At 44.4% G+C, this 20,468-nt stretch overlaps 1 protein-coding gene across 1 annotated transcript; it reads right to left on the bottom strand.

Moving 5' to 3' along the window:
- Positions 1-264: 264 nt before the first annotated feature.
- On the bottom strand, positions 265-20,238 carry CREB3L2 (cAMP responsive element binding protein 3 like 2). The gene is made up of 11 exons (XM_018558556.1): positions 20,027-20,238; positions 15,935-16,110; positions 15,478-15,565; positions 14,101-14,288; positions 10,584-10,730; positions 9,301-9,359; positions 8,353-8,421; positions 6,101-6,200; positions 2,531-2,660; positions 1,727-1,937; positions 265-706 (listed from the first exon to the last, which is right to left on the bottom strand). Exons 1-11 carry the CDS (start codon positions 20,154-20,156, stop codon positions 634-636), a joined length of 1,371 nt encoding a protein of 456 aa, XP_018414058.1. The 5' UTR covers positions 20,157-20,238; the 3' UTR covers positions 265-633.
- Positions 20,239-20,468: the final 230 nt, after the last annotated feature.

Genomic DNA, 20,468 nt, shown 5'->3' with positions numbered 1-20,468 from the left:
TCCCTACTCCAGTTAATGCATTAAAAAAAAAAAAAAACACATCTATCCACCTTGCACATATTGATTCATTTTTGCATTTAGCTTGAAGTCTTCCCTTTTAAAATGCAGGAATTCTGTTCTTTTGTTTTATCTATTCCCTTCTATATTCCTGTTCCGATCATTTCCTCGTCTTTACTGAAAGTTTAGAGAACAATATTATATAAATATATACCGTATTTCATATTCTTATCTTATTAATTATCTGGCTTTCAACTATCTAAGTTGCCTTAGCTTTTTTTTTCCGAGGGGAAAACCAGAAAGGCATGAAGGCATGGAATATATAACTTATTAAAATATAAATGTCTCTCCTTCGGGTCCTTTATAAAAAAAAAATTAAAAAAAAAGGACAACTGAAATGGTTCCACGTTGAGGATTTTGCTGGAGGCATCCAAAAGGTCCAGAGGTACCTTCCAAAGTCTTGCTTGCTACTATTGTAGATTTATTCGCCAATGTCAAGTCATGGGTCCCGGCCTATGTCACCCGTTAAGTGGGTTTTAGTCCAAAAAGGCCGGCTCTGTGCGGGAACTTGAGGGGTGGCTGCAGGGGTTTGGGAAAAGGGGTTCGTGGAAAGAGAAGCTGGATAAGGATCATCCATTATGAAGTAGCATTCACTCGTCTGTCGAGTTCTATTACTTTCGTCTCATTCTGTACAAAATCCGAAGTATACCTGAAAGAAAGAAAAGACGGATCGTTCATTGAACCCTTTAAAGAAAACCTTTCCCTTAGACCGAGTTTTCTTTCTGCAAACGTTAGTTGCCTGGTAAGGACAAAAGTCCCAACAGACAGAGGTGTTCAGTAATGATGTATTGGTTATAGAAGTAAACAGATCTTGAGGACTTGCTTCCAGATTTAACACTGGGACCCAAGTCTATCGGGACTTTTGTCCAAACCTTGTACATCACTTTAACTACTCCTAATGCAGTTAATCTGCAAGGGACTAAAGTTTGTCCTCTCCCCGTTGCATTGAGTGCAAGCACCAGCCAAGATAAGAGCTATGTAAAAGCGCTGCGTGAATTGTCGGCGCTATATAAATGCCTGTAATAAATAAGAGATCTGCATGGAGATTATTATTATTCTCCACAGGCTTGACTACAGGTTTCAGACCATACATATGGTGTCACGTGACCTTTTGAAACGTAAGTAAACCTTTCTACATCTTCTCACATTTATGGATTCTGGAATCTGTCAATCGTAGGGCAAACCAACAGGTTTGACTGGAATTGTAGTTTACGCATGGATCTTAACTCCCCTCTGAGTGCTGATTGGCCCAGGGCTGTCACATGGCGTGAGTCCCATGCTTCTCCATACCCAGAAGTACTGGTATTTTCTCCAGCTCCCGGTACAAAATGGAGCAGTGGGAGAGCAAAAGAATGGTAAGTATATGCTGCAGGGGATTAAAGCATACCTGTTTCTCTCACCTGAAAGGGCAAAGCACATATGTTTACTTTAAGCCGGTATGACAGCCAGGAAACTAACATTTTCAGAGGAAAGTCATCAGTGGAAGGCCCATATCGCTCTTAAGAAAGGTGTACTTTAGGCAGCATTTGGTAGTGCACTTCAGTTGTGCTAAGCACAGCCAGTACCAGCGAGACTTGGAAGCTGTCAAAGCCCCCCAACACCCCTACATAAAATAAAGCTAATCCATCCAGCTCGTATAAAGCCTGAAGTTGCACCCAGCAAGTCTCACCTGTGCCGTACTGTTCCCTCTCGACTGTCATTGGACAGGGTGTACGATTTCTCCTGGGATCGGCTGATCTCCTCTATTGCTGCTTTGTGATGCTGAGAGATGATCTCTGCGCTTCTGTCCCAGGCGTCATGCGAGTCAACGGTCACTGCAGAGCTGTGCAGCTCTTCCCAGCCATGATGCTCCTCGAAGATCAGGAGATTCCTAGAACGCACTAAGAAGACAACACAGTTGTCAGTAACATGCACTAAAAGGCCCTTACAGTACGCTATGCATCAACTGTTTCATGACCAGGGCTGCAAACTCCTGAATTCCCAGACCAAAATTTAGCAGCATCAATTAACTTTACTATAAGGCCCTGTATCAACTGGCAAATGCAGCGTGCTTTTCGGAAAACTGAGGACCAACTTTGAGTGTAGGGTGTCACGGACCTTTTGACACTGCAAATTGCAATTTACGCTTAATGGCTAATACATTTTATATTAACTTTTTTAAATGTTTTAATGTGTGTATACCAGTTAAACAGCTACAGCCTGCCTGCTGCTGTCAATGTGCCCTTTCAGTAGGTGGCACAATGACAGCTGAGCTGGTGGGCTTGGTTTGTAAACAAACCCATGTGATCTCTATGACTGGCGGTCACAGTTATCTGATTATCAGGAATCAATTGCAGTGGTTGCTATTCTTTAGTGTGAGACCAGAGCTGTCAGTGACAGCACAGTATCGGAACTAGGAGCTCATTTGGGACATCATGCTAGGAAATGTTACTCTAGGGAGTGCAGGTGAGAAGGGTTAATAGGTCAGACATACCTATCGATGCTGCATATGATTCTGGTGCCGAATGTCTGCTTGGTTCCTGCACTGTCTTGGTGGCTGATGGGTAAGGGTCAAAGGTCTGTGTGAAGCTTCCAAATATGACTGCAAAGCACAAAACAACCACCTGAGGGAGCACAGGAGAAAGATTTAATGGTAATCTTAGACAATAAACCAAACTTTATACAGTTTTGGTCACAATCAACATTGTGCAGGCCCTTATCAAATCCGAAGTAACATCAGTAAAGCAGCAACTTTAAGACCTGAACCAAATTTCATAAAAGGGAAACCTGTCAATATTTCATACCAAGGTAGTGCTGGTGATTTTGAGACCTGGACCAATATCCCAGAGAGTCCATTCTATCAATCCACTAGTGACACTGTTAAAGTGCACGTCTGAGCAATACATGCACACATCCCTGTTTTTTTCTCATTTAAAGCATTGCAAGTGCAGAAAAATACTTGCTGATCTGCCATTATTCCAGAGAGCTCCCAACTTCCTATAATGAGCTGAAAACACAGTGCCTCTGCTGCAATGAAATCCCAAGCAGTATTGTCAGTTCTTCCCCATTCTGCTTTGCTGAACTACAGAACACCTCCACTTTTTCATTTCTATATTTTAAGAGAGTTGTTCTGCAGTTCAGTAGGGAAGACCTGCTCAGGGCTGACAACACTGCCAGGAATTTCCCTACAGCAGAGGCAGTGTTGTCCTCTCATTACAGGAATTTAGGAGCTCAACGGATTTCTGGCAGGTCAACAGATTATTATATTGCACTTGCAGTGTTTTTATAGAGACAAAACATTGGGAAATGTGCATTTACTGCAGATATGTACTGAATATGCTTTTTTTGACCAGACAGACACTTTAAAGGGAGTCTTAGCTTTGCACATGAAGAGCGAAGTCAGAGGGTTACGCAACTCCCCCATCACCCTCCACAACCGTATATACTAATTTTTGCTCACTCCTGCTCTTCTCTGTTCGCCAGCCAGGATTAGGGAATGCCCTGTCTAACCTTCATACTTATTTGTTGAAGCTTACAGAGGTTTAAGGACTCCTTCTCCGACCCCATGTAAGAGCTCTGGGCCAATCAGGAGGAACCTAGAGCTATCATAAGAGAGAAGAGGAGTGAATGACATGCTAGCCCTTAGGCCCCATTCACACAGGGTGTTCTGGGATTCCTGTGGAAAGCACCTACAGATTACTGCGGCAGCAATACTAGGTGCCCCATTTAAATGTGAATGCATCTACCCTTACATCCAATGGCAATCATCGCAGATGAGGCCGCTCTCACCCTGACATTTAAATCAATGGGTACAGCGGCCTTATCGGAATAGGGACATCTGGCGTTCCTGCGGCAGGAATGAGAGATGTCCCTGTTCAGATGAAGCCACTGTATCCATTGAAGTAAATAACATGGTGACAGCAGCCTCATCTGTAATGAGCGTCGTTGGATGCAAGGTAGATGCATTCCCATTTGAATGGCCTCGTTGAATGCAGGGTAGATGTGTTCACATTTGTCCCGTGTAAATGGAGCCTTACTGGGAAGTACTGGGTATTTCATGTGGGAGACGACATGGTGGGGGGTGAAGGTAAAGTTCATATGTACTTCTGTGAAGGAGTTCATTAACTCTTTTACTTTTACCTAGGTAAAGAAAAGGATCACCTAAAGTAGCCAATTTGCAACATAAAATTGATAACATTCAAACTTATCATTTTCAGCATGCTGTGTAGAATATTGATACAAAGAGGCCAAATTCGCTCTGTGCGTACAAGAGGATGACTTCACCAAGGACATGTTCTAATTAGGGCGCGACTGAGCACAATGAAACCATGACCTGGAAAGATCTGGTTTCGTTATATTTAGAAGGGTTTAGATAAATGGATAAACAGTGTAATAGACGCCACGAGGAGAAAAGGAACAACGTAAATAGATCCTTTAAACAAAGCAAAGGTTAAAACGGCTCAGCTATTCCATTCAGGCTATTCTAGGCCCTCTCGGCCAATCTGGATAAAACATGATGATGGACAATCAAAAAAAAAACCGGAGGAATGATAAGTGTGCAGCTCAACAGTAACCGACAAGATTGCACTTAAAAAAATGACGCCTGGAATCTGCTTCCTATCGCCAACGCAGACAGTTTGCCTTAATTTACAAAAACTGGCTCCTGTAATCCAAGATCTCTAAAGGATAGCTAAACCCAATAACAAAAATGATTATATTGCAGCTTAATAGTGAGGTGTTGAGGCTGCATTAGTACAAGAGAAATATGTGTTTATCTTGCCAGAATTCCAGTGTCCTTGTAACTTCCTGTGAGGTAAACTGATACATCAAACAATAGGGTCAGTTTTTCCAGCTACCTTCTGTAAACTACAAGAGAACACCTCCCTATGTAAAGGACATAAGGAGAGAAGTGAGGTGAGTAGCCTAAAAACAGAGATTGGCTCCATCCATAGATAGAGTGAGTGAGCGTGGTGAGCGTGGTCACCCTAGGACAGGAAGTGTATTCATTCCACGATTAACAATTAGAAATAGGATGGCAAAGGGCAGCACTATGAGAAGGGGAGGGGGACGGAACCTAAAAGTACCGTAAGACACTATATCTTAGCTAAGTGCAGACTTCCAAGAAGAGAACCAACTTTAAGAACAGGAAGATGAAAATTCGGAGATATCTATGACCTTAAAGTGACATTAAAGGCTAAAGTCCCCCCCCGTGCTAAAGTAAGGACTTACCTTAAACTATGCCTCTTAATCCGATCTTCTTCTTTCCTGTAGTTTTTAGCTGTCCCTCCAGCGCTGGTGCCGGTCTCCGATCCAGCGCTGACTCCTCTGTCCTCCTCTTCGCTCATGTCCCACGCAGTCTGTGCGGTTGCACGCTGCTCCATAGACTTACCTTGTGTCTCTCCTCGTCTCCCGGCCCAACATCTGAATTGCGAAAGATCCTTTGCGGCTGCCCAAGAAATTTTCAGATGTTTGGACGGGAGCGTGCGGCGGAGACATATTAACCCTTTCAAAAAGTTTAAATTTTTTGATTTTATTGTTTTGCATATATCTACTGCTTGCTAGCAGCAGATATATGCAAAAAACAAATGAGGGTTTAATAACCCTTTAATACAAATGAGTAAACTAAACATGAGATTATAGTCCATCATCGGAGCGAGCTTGGAGCTGTGCCTGCTTTATAACACACACAGGGACCATGGGGAAACAAAAGCAGCCACCCTCCAGAAGGAAGGACAGTGTCAGCACCAATTCAGAGATTATTTGAGGATCTACAGTTAAGATGTAACTCCGGCCTTTAGTGTCACTTTTAAAGACCAAAACGGAGCAAACAAGAAAAGCTCATTGTTAGGGATTACATACACTTTAAATGAATAGCTAACTTTGTAATTATCATTAAATTATATACCATTTTGTGTAGGAGTTCCATATAAATCAGTATTTTATCAATGGATGAGTTTTCATTTAAACGGAAACGAATGACATGACAAAGAGAAGAAGTTATGGAGAGGAGGCAGAGTGACTTCAGACTGGAATACATACAGTAGATGTCAGGACTGATACTCACCATAAGACAGGTGCCAGTCTGGGTGCTTGCGGCTTTGTACGAACGGTTCACTTTGCCGGCTACCATGGCCTGGAGACGCTGCAGCTGCTGCAAGAGGGTCCTGATGAAGAAAGAGGAAATAAAGGAAGATTATAAGGGAGGTCCTGTCTGAAAGTAGGCTTTATCTATTGAAAGGCCTATCTATAAAATTCTGCAATATAACAGATTTTTGTATCATGGGGCTCTTGTATTAAGCTGCTACATTTGTGCAATTCATAATTACAATGAAAATTTCATAGTTACAATTTCAGCAACAAAAGACCGGGGAAAATCTGCAACATCTGTTTACTCAAGTACAATTCACTGGATTGTTTCCACTACTGAAAGGACTGCGCAGAGTAACTTTAAATCCAGGCAAACTGTCAGACATTAATCAATGCGCTAAAAGGAAAACTGCAAAATATCATAAATGAATAAATAGAACCCTAAGGGCTTGTTCACACTGTGGCCCCTCACAGAAGCAGGAAGTTCACTCTGATCACACAAGAGAGTATCACCCAACAACACTTGAAAGAATACGTTGTCTGCTGGACAGCAAACGCTCATCCAAGAGTATGCTCATGTACATCATTCGGAGTTTCAATTGTACAAGATTTCAATGTAAGTATTAGAATTACATGTCAATTTTCATGTCATTGGCGTCTGTTTTCAGATTAAGGCAGAAACCTCAAACTTATTTCTTATTTTCCTTTGTTCAACAAAGAACACAAATTAAGAAGTGGAAACAATAAGTCAGAGGAAATAAAACTTGCAGGTTTTGTCATAAGAAAGGGATGGGAAGAGTTAAAGGATTGGAAACACAGACAAAAAAAGGGGACAAGATGGTGGAGGGGGTAAGGTGAATCAGAAGAAGAGGAATAAGAATGGGGGGGCGGGGCTTGGGGTGATGCTATGATGCTGATGTAGGATATTTAAAGCGATATTAAAGTCAAAAGGTTTTCAAGTTATATTAAATGCTGATAACATCACTTACAATGGATGCTGCTTCTGGTTATTTAAAAGTTTTAGTTTTCTGCAGAATCTGCTGGTCCCCTGACCACTGGTCCAGATATCCTGTTTTAGGTTGGCTCCATTCCCTTTCAGGGTTCTATGGAGCCACCCTTGTGTGTGCTAATAAGATGTGCGTGTCTTCACAAACACGCAGGTGCAGCAAGGCAAGCCGCTACCCTCCTCCCTAAGCCTCCTTCCTCCCCTTCTCCCGCTACCCTTTTCATAGCTAGTAGATGGGCAGCTGCTGGAGGCTGCTCTGTCCCTTGTGATCTTGTACTGGAAAGGAAGTTCAGAGTAGCAGAGCTGAGAGAGTTTGAGACCAGTTGTTTGGAAACATGATGACGCTTAGTGCTTGGGCAAACATGTAAGCAAATACTCTGCTGGGCAATGTAGAATTGTTTGATCAGGATTCCTTATTGAAAACAAATTTGAGAGTTTAATACTACTTTAGAGTGGGGGGTGTTTATGGGCAGAATTTAGTCTCCGGCCATACAGGTTTTATATTCCTGGGAACACTGGTATTTAATCCAGTAAAACCAGATTCATCTGCATATTACTTCCCTATGATATAGTGCAGCAGTGAGACATTCCATGTCACGAGGTTCCTCCATATTAGAAGACCAGAGGTGGACATATGAGGGAGACTCCTGCTTCCAGAAGGCAGGTATAAACAATAATGCAGCATTAAGGTGAATAGTCAAAATGATGGGAATGTGCTGCACTAAACCAAATATGCCCTGCAGCTAATAAACTGCATCTCTCTGTTTTCTTATCAGAATGCTCTTCCAGATCCAACACAATCTGAACAAGCCCTGCAAGTCAGTTCTAAAAACGACAATACGATATCTTCATAATAGAAAAATACAGATTAGACACTAGGGGGCGCCATTACCCCATCACATGAAAACAGCTATATGCAATGAGGGAAATGTATCAAATCTGGAGCAGCTGTGCACGGCAGCCAATCAGCTTCTCTCTTCAGTTTGTTCAGTTAAGATTTGAAAATGAGAGGAACTGATTGGTTGCCATGCACAGCTTAACTATGAATGCATTACTACTAAAAAAGAAGCAAACATGCACCATGCTACTAGTTGTAGCACCAGATTAGAAATCCGCTTACGGCATTTCACAAGCAGTGCACAGACCATGGTGGGAATGCAGCAATGGCGACACAGAAGTCTACCCTCAGGATCATTATTACAGAAAATAAAGCGTTATCTTACCTGTTAGCAGTCTCTAGAACCTCCACTTTCTTCCGCAGATCGCTGTTTTCTGAAGAACAATTTTCCACCCTGTGATCAAAGCATGGAGATCAGTTAGGTCAAGCCCAGGGTAGATACGCTGCATCAGTCATCAGGTCCTAGTGGTGTGTTAAATACTCTAAAGCTAGGTGTACACTTGTTGAATTTCCGGGTTCCTGGCACAGTGGGTGCCGCCGTTGGCACCCTTCCACCCGCCATCCCTCAATCAGCTGATCAAAGGAGCCGGTTGGAATATTCTGAGCCGAATGGAGTTGGCAGCCAATTAACTGCTAGCTCCATTCGGGTATGCTGACATCAGCCGGTGGCAGCTGTTTGAATACAATGGAAACAGCAGGGGATTCGTCCATCAACACTTGTAAGCATTGATGGAGGAATCTATTCTATTGTTCTTATGCATTTTTTTGTTTCTTTTTATGAGCACCAGATACACAGTGCAAAAAACCAACATACTGGGAAAAGAAGAAATAAACATATTTAGTGAACCTGGACAATGCATTTCCCAATGCTTGTCTCTGTACAAAATGCTGCAAGCAAAGAAATATACCTGTTGATCTGCCAGAAATCAAGTGAGCTCCAAACTTCCTGTATAGGGCTAACAACGCTGCCCCTGCTGCACTGAAATCCCAAGAAGTGTTGTCAGCCCAGTTCTCCTTGCTGAACTACAGAGCCCCCCATGTTACAGAGGTGAGGAGAGTGGAGCTGTTCTGTAGTCCAGCATGGGATCAGCAGGGGTAGTGTTGCCAGCTAACTACAGGAAGTTAGGATCTTGCTGGATTTCTGGCAGGATCAACGAGTATTTTTCTGTACTTGCAGTATTTTTAAAAGAGACAAACCACGGGGAAATGTGCATGTACATTTCCAGACACACACTTTGAGAACTTGATGAACTGGATACTGAGCAGCAATTACCTCTTTTCCAAGCTGTCCATGTATTCTTTTTTCTTTCTTCGGCTTTCCTGGGCTGAGATCTATAGAGAAGATCAAATATGAGCATGTTGGGACTATTCAACTGGCAGTAATATTAGATGCAGACTCGGACTTCCATTGACTACAAAACGACTTCCTTGCATTCATCTTTCACAACATCTGTAATAAACCTTAAGGCTTGGGGAAGGTGAAATGAGGGTGCTTTGGCTCCTCCGGTGATCTTTAAAGGTGCATGGTATTTAAAGTTTGATATATTGCAGCTTACCAGTCCTTAGATCTGGTGGTCGCATTAGCTTTCCTTTTTCAGTCTTTCTCCTCTTTATTTTAATTGATGATCCTGCCAGTAACACACTTCCTGTCCTAGAATGGTAACACTCTCTTGCTGTACCATTTCTATGAAGAAAACAATGGCTGTCACCCAGACTGGACTTCAAACATGTCTTCCTCCCCTCATCATCATCATCACATATGGGGGACTGGGGAATTAGTAGTTTTAAGAGAGAATATATCACTGTTTTTTCTTTTAGGTAATCTCCCAGGAAGTGGGAAGGACACGGCATTTCTGGCCGAATCAACAGATATTTTTCTGTACTTGCTGAAAATGTTCTTGCCTGAAGAAAGAAAACTCATGCAGCCACCACACCTAATGACCGGTAAGCTGCAACGTATTATATTTTTGTTCTTGGGATTGGATATCATTTCACAAGGTCTCCTAAGGGTTACGGAAGCTTCTTTTAAATATCCTGGACCTGTTCTTGTGTCAAACAACTGCCCCTCGTTACCCTCATTATTGCACTTTTTTTCATAGAAAGTACAACACAGTGAAAAAAGGTAAAAAGAAATTGTAAGGCGACAGTATATGAATAACACATAACACCCCCCCTTCCCAAAAAACCCCAATATAAAATAAACTAACCATCCTAAATAGAAACTCCCAAAAAAATACACCCTCTACATAAATATTACCCCCAAGCAGCTATATAAGCAAAATTGAGAATGCAATGCTACAGTAATGTACCAGTGTGCTGGAAAGTTTCTATTGCACACATGGCATGTGACATGCAGAGGCAATCGGCTTAGGTGATCACGGTTCAATGACTATGGAAAGCCAGGCCATAGGAAATCACTGCTTGGGCCCGGCTCCTCCAGGGCAACAAGCAACATTCACTCATTTCACGGAAGCGCAGTACTTCAAGAGCCTGTACAAGCCTGAGAAAATACATTTGCTAATAAATACGATTTAAGAAGTTTGTAACTTCGCTGACCTTGTTTTTAATCTTCCGGCGGATTTTTTTCAGAGCCTTTTCTTCAGCCTTAGTGAGGGGTAGTTTGGTGGGGATGGGGTATCCCTCCGCTATAAGGGTCCTCTTCTCTTCCTCGGTCAGAATTAGGGGCCCTGTTCCTTGAAGCTTCTGCAGAGAAGAAGATTAAAATTAATTAGAGAGAAGTATAAAGTTATTCCAGAATTCTGTGCGGCTGTAGATAAATTCTATTGCAATGAATGGGGTTTGCTAGATTTGCCCTTATGTAATCACACATCTATGACTCGGAGAGCAAGGGAGCTAGCATTTCCTGAAGGAAATGGCAAACTCCCTACAGCCCCCAGTACAGGATGTATTCAAATCCCTCATAAATGCACCTCCGTGGCTGGAGTCTCAGAATGCTTTAAAACCACAAATATAGTTTTAAACCTTTTTATATTCCAGTCCTGTGTTATGATTTTTTACTAATTAAAAGGAGAACTATGGGGTTAAGGCTTTTCCCCATTAGTTCTCCTTAGGGTAACGGGAGGACACAAACTAGCGTCCTCCCGTCAGCCTAGGCTCAGTATACCGCGAGCTGTAGCTCGCAGTATACTGAGACGCCGCAGTATACAGCGAGCTGCTGCTCGCGGTATACTAAGACGCCGCAGCTGAAGCGGATCCCAACAATTGTGCCGGGATCCGCCCTGCTGCGTGAATGACAGCTGGCTCTGCCTATCTAGAGGCAGAGCCAGCTGTACCCGCCCCCGTCCGTTCCGCCAGTCAGCGCTGGAGGATCGGAGCGGGGAGAGGGGAATCCAGCCCCTCCCCTGTCACGGCAGAGAGCCGTGACAGGATCGAGAGGTGAGCGAACGCCGGTATGTGTTCGCTCACCTCCCGATCTACTGAGCCGACCTGTGACAGTCTCATTGTCACAGGTCGGCTAGAACTATGAGGTGAGTGAAAAGCACTCACCTCATAGTTCTCCTTTAATAATGCCATAAAATACTGTTTTCACTTAATGGAACTGCACTCCCTGCTCTCCTACTTCAGTGCTCTGTGTTGGCATAGCTGAGTAACGGACAGCCCCTGATCACAAGTGTGCTCACTTGTATTGTAGAAAAGGGGATCCACGCCAGCAGGGAGCTTACAATCTAAGGTCCCTATCTCACATGCATACATTCGGGGGCCAATTTAGAGAGGAGCCAATTTTACCTTCCAGCATGTCTTTGGAGTGTGGGAGGAAACCGGAGTACCCAGAGGAAACCCAGGGAAGCACGGGGAGAACATGCAAACTCCTTGCAGATAGTGACCTGACCAGGATTCGAACCGGGGGACAGGGCCGAGGGCAGTGCAAGGCAGTGGCTCTATGCCACTGTGCTGTTGGTACAATGTCTGTCTGTTGAGGTTATTACAATGTCTGTCCTTTTCACCATTTATTTGGCGATCTTATTTAGTATTTAAGTTTTTTTTTTTTCTACTTGAAATGCTTTGGTACAAGTAGAAGTCCATTTCTTCATCCCCCTTGAGAGGCGGAGGGATGGCAAAGCAATGCTTTTGCAACAGTGATTTATCAGATAATCACCATGAAATGACAGTGATCACCAGCTGGGAGCAGATGGTTTTGGCCAATCCTACTGTCAGGGCTGTTAGTAACAGTCTTGTCATGTACATGCTGCATACCATGTGCCCTCTTCAGCACGTCCTCCCACAGGCAGTCATGCATGCATTAGAAAACTCATAAAATGGGCAGTATACTGTAGGTGTATGCCCCAGCATGGGTATGCAGTACAAATGTGGGCATGGAGCTATACATCTTTGGTTATTAAAGGGTTAAGTAAGGCAATTTATGAAATGTACACGGAGACTCAAGGAGGCAGGCTGTGCTAGGACTTGTAGTTCCCCCACAGCCGCATAGAGTCATGTTTGTCTGTGTCTGGTTTATGATGGCTGAAACTCTGCAGAGGAAAATGCGAACATGCTCAGCCGCTCATGTAAGTGTGAGTCACTGATGAATAGGACAATTGTGTTCTCAGAGGCAGTATGGGAAAGAATACGCTGCACATTGAGTCATCAAATGACCAATTGCTGCTTACTGCTGGTTTTCCACTGCATGATCTTTTCCAGAGCTCCTTAGAACATGCTCTAGCTTTGACTGAAATCCCCATCCAGGGCATTCTCTCTCACCTGCAACCAGATAATAGTAGATTTGTCCAAGCTACTAATTGTCTGCATCATGCTAACGTACTCCATGGTACGTAAGAGAATGACAAAGAAGTATACGCAACGCGGGAGCTCACAATTTACTAAGCGCGGCGAACATTCACTTTGCTAAGTGAAGAGCCTGTGTCCTTTTAGTAAAAGAAAAGCTACACAATTTATCATTAAATTGTCAGTCCAGTGGCCTAGGCTGAGATGATGCTATCAGTCTGCTGCAGGCAGGAAGAAGCATTTCCTCCGTCTCCTCTCCCCAGTGATCAGTCTGCTGCAGGTAGGAAGAAGCATTTCCTCCGTCTCCTCTCCCAGTGATCAGTCTGCGGCAGGCAGGAAGCATTTCCTCCGTCTCCTCTCCCCAGTGATCAGTCTGCTGCAGGCAGGAAGAAGCATTTCCTCCATCTCTTGTCCCCCAGTGATCAGTCTGCTGCAGGTAGGAAGAAGCATTTCCTCCATCTCTTCTCCCCAGTGATCAGTCTGCTGCGGGCAGGAAGCATTTCCTCCGTCTCCTCTCCCCAGTGATCAGTCTGCTGCAGGCAGGAAGCATTTCCTCCGTCTCCTCTCCCCAGTGATCAGTCTGCTGCAGGCAGGAAGAAGCATTTCCTCCGTCTCCTCTCCCCAGTGATCAGTCTGCTGCAGGCAGGAAGAAGCATTTCCTCCGCCTCTTGTCCCCCAGTGATCAGATTGCAACACTAACTTTGAAGTCACAAGGTGGGAGGCTGACCCACTCAAATCTATGAGAGTATCAACATTGGGATTTATGTAAAAAGGACTAAACTCTTAAGCAATCCTAAAGATTAAAAAATGTATTAAACCCTGAAGTGGGGTTACCCTGCACTGCAAGGGTTAAGTGATTGTTTTTGCCTAGGGTACAAAATATAAAAACTATTCTCACCCAATCCTCTGAGCTGGCAGACTCTTAGATAGGTCCCTGGAGCCTCTCCCCCTCCTCTGCAGCGGTCTAAGGTCCCTAAGTCATCATGTTCTATACACAGTGTATAGGACATGAGGACACAGAGGAACATACTATCACTGGAAGGGAGGAGGAGGCAGACAGTAGGGAGCGCTGTAACAGACGGCCACGTCCAAGGTTCCGGTGAGTACAACTTTGTTATTTTTGACCCTAGGCAAAAACAAGCACTTAATCTTTGCAGTGCAGGGTAGCCCCACTGCAAGGGTTAACAAAATGTTTACCCAGAGTTCTTTATTTAACTTCTTATTTTACATCAGCCCCCCTCCTTCAAGGGACAGACCAATACAAACTGCTGAAGACCCTTCATGTGTGCGCACCATACAATGCAAAGAAAGGAAAGGGGAAAGCACTTACATGTGGAGCCGTCAGAAGGGGGGAATTGGAGAGTGCCGAGGGGCTGCGAGCAGTCACTTTGCTCCCGGACTGTGATTGGACAGGACTGGAAGGTGGGAGGGACCGGCTGGGGCTCTGGCCTCCTTCGGAATCACTCCCATGGCTGCTGGGAGGAGTAGGGGGCAGCTGCAACGTGTCTGATGAGGACGCTAAAACAGAGAGCAAACAAAATGTTACAATGGCAACAGTAATTGAAGAGTGGCTCCAATTTAATGACAGCTAGCTCTATATACGGGAGGCTTAAAAGGAGAACTATGGGGTCAGTGTTTTTCCCCATAGTTCTCCTTAGGGTAACGGGAGGACACAAACTAGCGTCCTCCCGTTACCCTAAGCTCAGTATACCGCGAGCTACAGCTCGCGGTATACTGAGACGCCGCACCTGGAGCGGATCCCGACTTAGATGACGGGATCAGCCCGGCTGCGTGAGTGACAGCTGGCTCTGCCTGTCTAGAGGCAGAGCCAGCTGTACCCGCCCCCTCCCCCGTCCGTTCCGCCAGTCAGCGCTGGCAGATCGGAGCGGGGAGAGGGGAATTCAGCCCCTCCCCCTGTCACGGCAGAGAGCCGTGACAGGATCGAGAGGTGAGGGAACCCGGTATGTTTTCCCTCACCTCCCGATCTACTGAGCCGACCTGTGACAGTTTCATTGCTACAGGTCGGCTTAGAACTATGAGGTGAGTGGAAATCACTCATCTCATAGTTCTCCTTTAACTAAGAAACATTTCCTAAAGTCACACTTGTCCTTGCAGAGAGAGAGAAAGAGAAGAAAAAACCCTATTTTGGGAAATTTGCTGCGTAGGAATACATTAGCTCTAATAATGGGTGTCACATGGGTGGCTGGCTGCAGCGTTGGGGAAAACTCATACTTTCATTTATCTCCGCAGCTACTGTAAGCAACAAAGCTCCGGTCCTGTAAATCACAATTCCCGTCAAGAGCGTCGTTTGCTCTCCTCCTTCCTCCATTCATAAAACGCCTTGTATTCTTTTTACAGGATACAAGATGTTATGTAACTGGGCAAGAGGAGGTCCTCTTACAGTAGTTGTGGGGATGTATTAAAGTACAGGTTTTACCCAACGGTGCAGCCAGCCACCTATGTGAAAGTCATTCATTGAGCAGAGTAAATGTCCGCAAATAGTTGTTTTCTTGGAGTTCCGCTTTAAACAGTCAACTGCAAGGGATACCGGTTTAGTTGCTAAACAGGAGTTTCAGAGCCTATAAAAAAGGTAACAATAGCCTTAGTGCTCAAATGTAAATTTTAGTTCTAACCTACAATCTGTTGCTGTAGTCACTATAGTCTGTTTCTGGTATAAGTGCCTGTTATAAGTTTAGGGGACACTCACGCTCTTTGGGGCAGAGGTTGAGGAATTGGTCCACTTCGTGTGGCTCCAGCTTGATTTGTGGCAGAGGTTTGGGGCTCAGAGGCTTCATCTGCAAGGAAACAACAGAACTTGTCACCACTTCCAGGAACCTTTGCAGGAGAGACATTCATTCCATAAGCTGATCTTGTCCTCGTTACATCTTTATCCATCAAAACCCCAGTTATTAAAAGACTATATTAGTAGCATCATACTCTGACCATTCAGGTATAGTTATACTCCTATAGGCTCATTCAACAAGTCACTGGCAAGACCAATATTAGTGTGTAATACTCAGTAGACCACCCGATCAGGCTTCAGTGAAATAATAGAGAATCACTGATTGGTTAAAAGCAACAAATCCATTTTAACATTTATCCTGGAAAACCTCCCCCATGGATCTGACACACCACTGACCACACATACACAACCAAACTCTTACCTGGTCTACCTCCGGCAGTTGTGGCAATACATCCACTTCAAGAGGCAATGTCACTGCGCTGGTCGTCAAGCTGACCGAAGGGGCAAGACCTGGGCTCTCCTGCACAGGAACCTCCATCTTTATTTTGGAGGAAGTGAGCTGTCCTCCGAGACACCAGTCCTCACCAGTAAGATCACCTGTACAGACCAAAGTGCAGGGTTACTTGTAGTAGTAGTAGTACCAAGAAAAGGAGCAAATGCTGTGCTCACTAGGATGATAAAACAGAAGACACAAATGTGAATACCAATCATCTAGGACAAAAGGAGACACTGGAATGGTGGTTGGATGATGAACTTCTGTTCACACTGCTGTGTGTTTCCATGAGTTCATTTAAAAAGACCATTCAGTATGTATTTTGGTCAATGAAGAAGGTCCCAATCATGCCCCAGCCTAGGAACACACTTTAGGGCTTATTCAGACCTATGTGTTGCGGTATTGGCGTATGGTACCACAGTGCATATAAACGCATTTCGAATGGCACCCCCAACACTCCAAGTCAATGCACCCCCTCAACGTACCCATGTACATACCGATTTTTAGACAAAGTGGTGCTTGTCCGATTTTAGCTGTGTTGTGGTGCATCGGCAGCCTATTTAAATGAATGCATTGCCTTAACACGCCTGGTCATTGCTGAACTGCGACGCAGAGGATAGAATTGTTCACTCATCAAAACAAGTATTTTACCACAATGCATGGTAACACAATGTAGATGTTGCAAAGTTAAATGCATCCCAATGCACATCTATAGTGTCCTGCATTAAAGTGCACCGCAACGCACAGATCCATACGCTTTAAAAAACGATGCAGGACCTATTTTTACATTTGTTGTGCTGTGCTTACAGCACATTTTACAAGGAGTTCAATGCACAACAGTGTCAACAAGTCTACGGCAAACGATCGCCTTTTGTGATTTTCAGCGGCAGACAACTTTGGTCAACTTATGGGTTAAAAGGCTTGCAAGTACATATGCAACGCTGAGTATTTTATTCCTAAACAATGACGTCACACCCCCCCTAAGCAATGCATAGTAAGCAGATGATGGTGCAATATTAATAAATTAGAGCCTGCCCATTCGCTTTCACTTCCCAGCATAGCAGAATGACAAAGAGCTGCAACCTGCTCAGGCAACTGAACTGTCAGCCTGCAGGGAAAGTGACGTCAGTGGAGAAATCCAACACCTTATGGCTTCCAGGTCCGTTCTGTTTATAAAAGGTAGACTTTAACCCCAGCGTAGACCTCGGCTGCTTACACTGCATAGTAATAATATTGACAACAGCAATGCAATCAGTTTGAAAATCACTACATTTAGTAATAGTGACTTGATTCTTTCCTTTAGGTTTTATGCACTTTCTTTCATATGTTTCCCCTGTGGATGAGAAACCTGCACTGCCATTTAAATGTCAAAAATCGGCAGCCGGCTTCTTCCTTATTCTGTCCCGGCCCACTGATGATGATTGTGCATGCACTGTACCAGACCTGGCAGGGTTGGTTATTGTTTAATTGAAGAATAACCACCAATGCAGGGTCCCTTAGGGTCGATGCACACCACATGCTTTGGTGCAGCGCTGGCTTCCAGCGCAGCCACAATGCAAGACAAGGCAATTTGCCTGGTCACGGACGGGCTTGGTTCACACCACCGCGCTGTGATGGGAATGCAGTGGTGTGCGCTGAATAAAAAAGTACGGCATGTTGTACCTTTTTTTCAGTGCAGCTGGATGCAAGGTAGAACAACCGCCCTGCACCCCACTGTGCCCATAGAACTGAATGAAATGTCACTTGTGACATTTCAATAAAGTTCTACCAAAATATATTTTTTTTAAAGTACACCATGCGATGTGCCTGTTATCAGCACATCAGCACTATGTCAGGCAACGCTGTGACTTGACTTGGCTGACCTCACACACATCCTGTAAGGGCTGAGATCTCCCTGGAAGGCACTAGTAAAGTTGCCTTTACAGGGACAGCTGTCATGCCCTGGCTACGTCAGCAGTGCCTATTCAAAACCAGGAAGTGCTGGGAAATAAACATGCAAGTTTGCAAAAAAAACCTTCGCTGGAGAAATGGAACAATGTATTGGGATGTGCATGCAAAGATGTAAGAAGCATGGAATTTTGTGAGCAATGTTCAGAAAGATCAGGTCCCCTTCCCTGCCGGACAGGACTGTGCTGTGTGGTAGAGCTGTGTAAATCTCAGGAGTGGATGAACAGAAATACAAATCCTTTGGTGGATAAAATAGCTACATATAATATATATGTATATACTCTGTGTATTCAGCCATTTTCCTGGAGTATGACTTTAAAGTGCAAGTAAACCGCCAAACCAAAAATGAAATTATGGACCCCCAGAAGGTGTTTGCCACAATGTTCTAGTATGCACAGCATATTAGCACATTATAGCGGACTTACCTTGCCGGTGAACCCCTCCAGCGCTGCGATTCTCCCGGGTTCAGCGTCTTTGGCCTTTTGACTGGCCAGGATGATGTAACGTACATGTATGCACATGGAAGTTACTTCATCTCAGCACAGGACCTTGCGGAGATGCACATACACACTCAGTGTACACAAACTCTGACAGGCAGGGAGGAACAATGATGACAGATGAGTCTCTTCTGTCATAAAAACGCCACCTGTCAGCACTTTTATAGACTCCACTTTAATATTTTTTCTGACAATCAAGCTCATGATAAAAACAAAAATTGAGAATAAGAGCTGCTGAAATGTTTACTGTGCTTTGCTCATTGCTTCTTACAATGTGACAGGTCGTTTTTTTTATTCTATGGAACTGCAGCAGCTACATCCGCCTTGCTGCACCCTGACACTCCAGGAAGTCTCTATTTTGAGCCCATCTATAGCATCACACATGTTTGCCCAGGAACAATAAAAGAGCTGTCACGCCTGCCATTTCATTCAGCTGTTTCCTTGTTTTCTGTGTGAAATACACAATGGGAAGTGAACTCGGGCCCGTTACCAGTTATAAAAGTCTATAACCTTTTATAGGGCATATGTTGCTATAAGCAGCACATAACATATAGATAGCAGATAGCCAACTGCCATGAATACCCAGAATCAGGTCATTCCTTATGTTCTGCACTGACCAAATGTGAGATAATATAAACTGGCACAGCAATATTTTTCCTACACAAATGTAGTTAAAAATAAAATTAATTCATCAGCATGTCGATATTTACAGAAAAACATATTTTTCTATCAGTCTTGATCAGATGTCTAAATCGACAAGTTAAAAGAGAAGCAAGGACAAACCTTTTTTTGTGCTTTACATCCCTTTTGGGTCACAGGAGAACATTTACTAATTCAGCATCTAGCGGGCTTCTGTCTGCTATATGCTGACAGCGCAGAGCCGGGCTGCAGCCGGTAAAGATCCCAACAATATTGTCGGGATTCACCTGACTGTCTGATTGACAGCTGGCTTTGCCTCTCTAGAGCCAGAGCCAGCTGTGCCCGCCCCCTCCCCTGTCCATCCCTCCAATGAGCTCTGGAGGAACGGAGAAGAGAGGGGAAAATCCCTGCAGGGAGCAGTGGCTGACAGCAGGGAGAAGACCATGAGCTGAGTTATCAGCGGTTTGTGATCGCTCAGCTCTCGGACTATAGAGCCGGCGTGTGACAGCTGCAGTGTCCCTCACTGGCTCTAAGTATGCCCTTCATTTCCATGCTGTTATTTCCCTTCATTTCCTGGTGTGCAGACACTGAAATCCAAGCCATCACTGTCAGCCCTGCCTGCTGGACCATAGAAGTCCTCTTATCCCCAAGCCTCTCTCTGCCCATCTCCACATGCACACATTCATTTCTTCAGCGAAACAATGTTGCTGCCTTGACTCTTAAGAACCTGCCCACACACTATATGTAAGGAAAGGAGTCTTGGGAGATGTAGCTCTGTGGGTATGTCAGTGTCTTGCTACAGGAACAAGGTCAAATAAAAAAATATGAATGCAGAGACATGATCTAGAGGAGCGGGAGCTTTGGGGGTTAATTGGGTGATGCCCGGACATAGAACTCAACCTCCCCCTCCCCGTGGCTTAGTGTTCCCTGATCTTACCATCACTAAAGTTGTCATCAGAGGAGCCATGGGTGAATGGAGACTGAGGGCGTGAATCTCCGCACAGTGAGTAACTATGTTCTGCTTTGATCATGGGAGAAGGCGAGTTTGGGTTGTCCACTTCCATCATTTCATATTTATCAGTCAGGAACGGGTCACCAATCAGCTGTCCCAGCGCATCCAGGAGGGCCGTGTCATCCAGGAGCTCCGAGAAAGGCTACAAAAGAAAAAACAAAAGGTTCTGCAGTTAGTAACAGAGCATCGGGGGAACAAGACAATACTACTAAGTCTTACACAGCTCATGAGAGCGGCTCTCAACTGACTGGCCATACAGCATGAAACAACTCTTCCATTAACATGAACACGTTTCTCTATTGTACACACAAGGAATGGTACCAGATAGCAAGACAATGAGTCCAGGTAGAGAGACACAGATATTGAG

This window comes from Nanorana parkeri, unplaced genomic scaffold (genome assembly GCF_000935625.1).
Source record: "Nanorana parkeri isolate BGI_ZX_2015 unplaced genomic scaffold, ASM93562v1 scaffold346, whole genome shotgun sequence".
In the NCBI taxonomy this organism is placed as follows: domain Eukaryota; kingdom Metazoa; phylum Chordata; class Amphibia; order Anura; family Dicroglossidae; genus Nanorana; species Nanorana parkeri.
The sequence above is the reverse complement of the archived record's forward strand: the minus strand, read 5'-3'. Positions and strand labels throughout refer to the sequence as shown.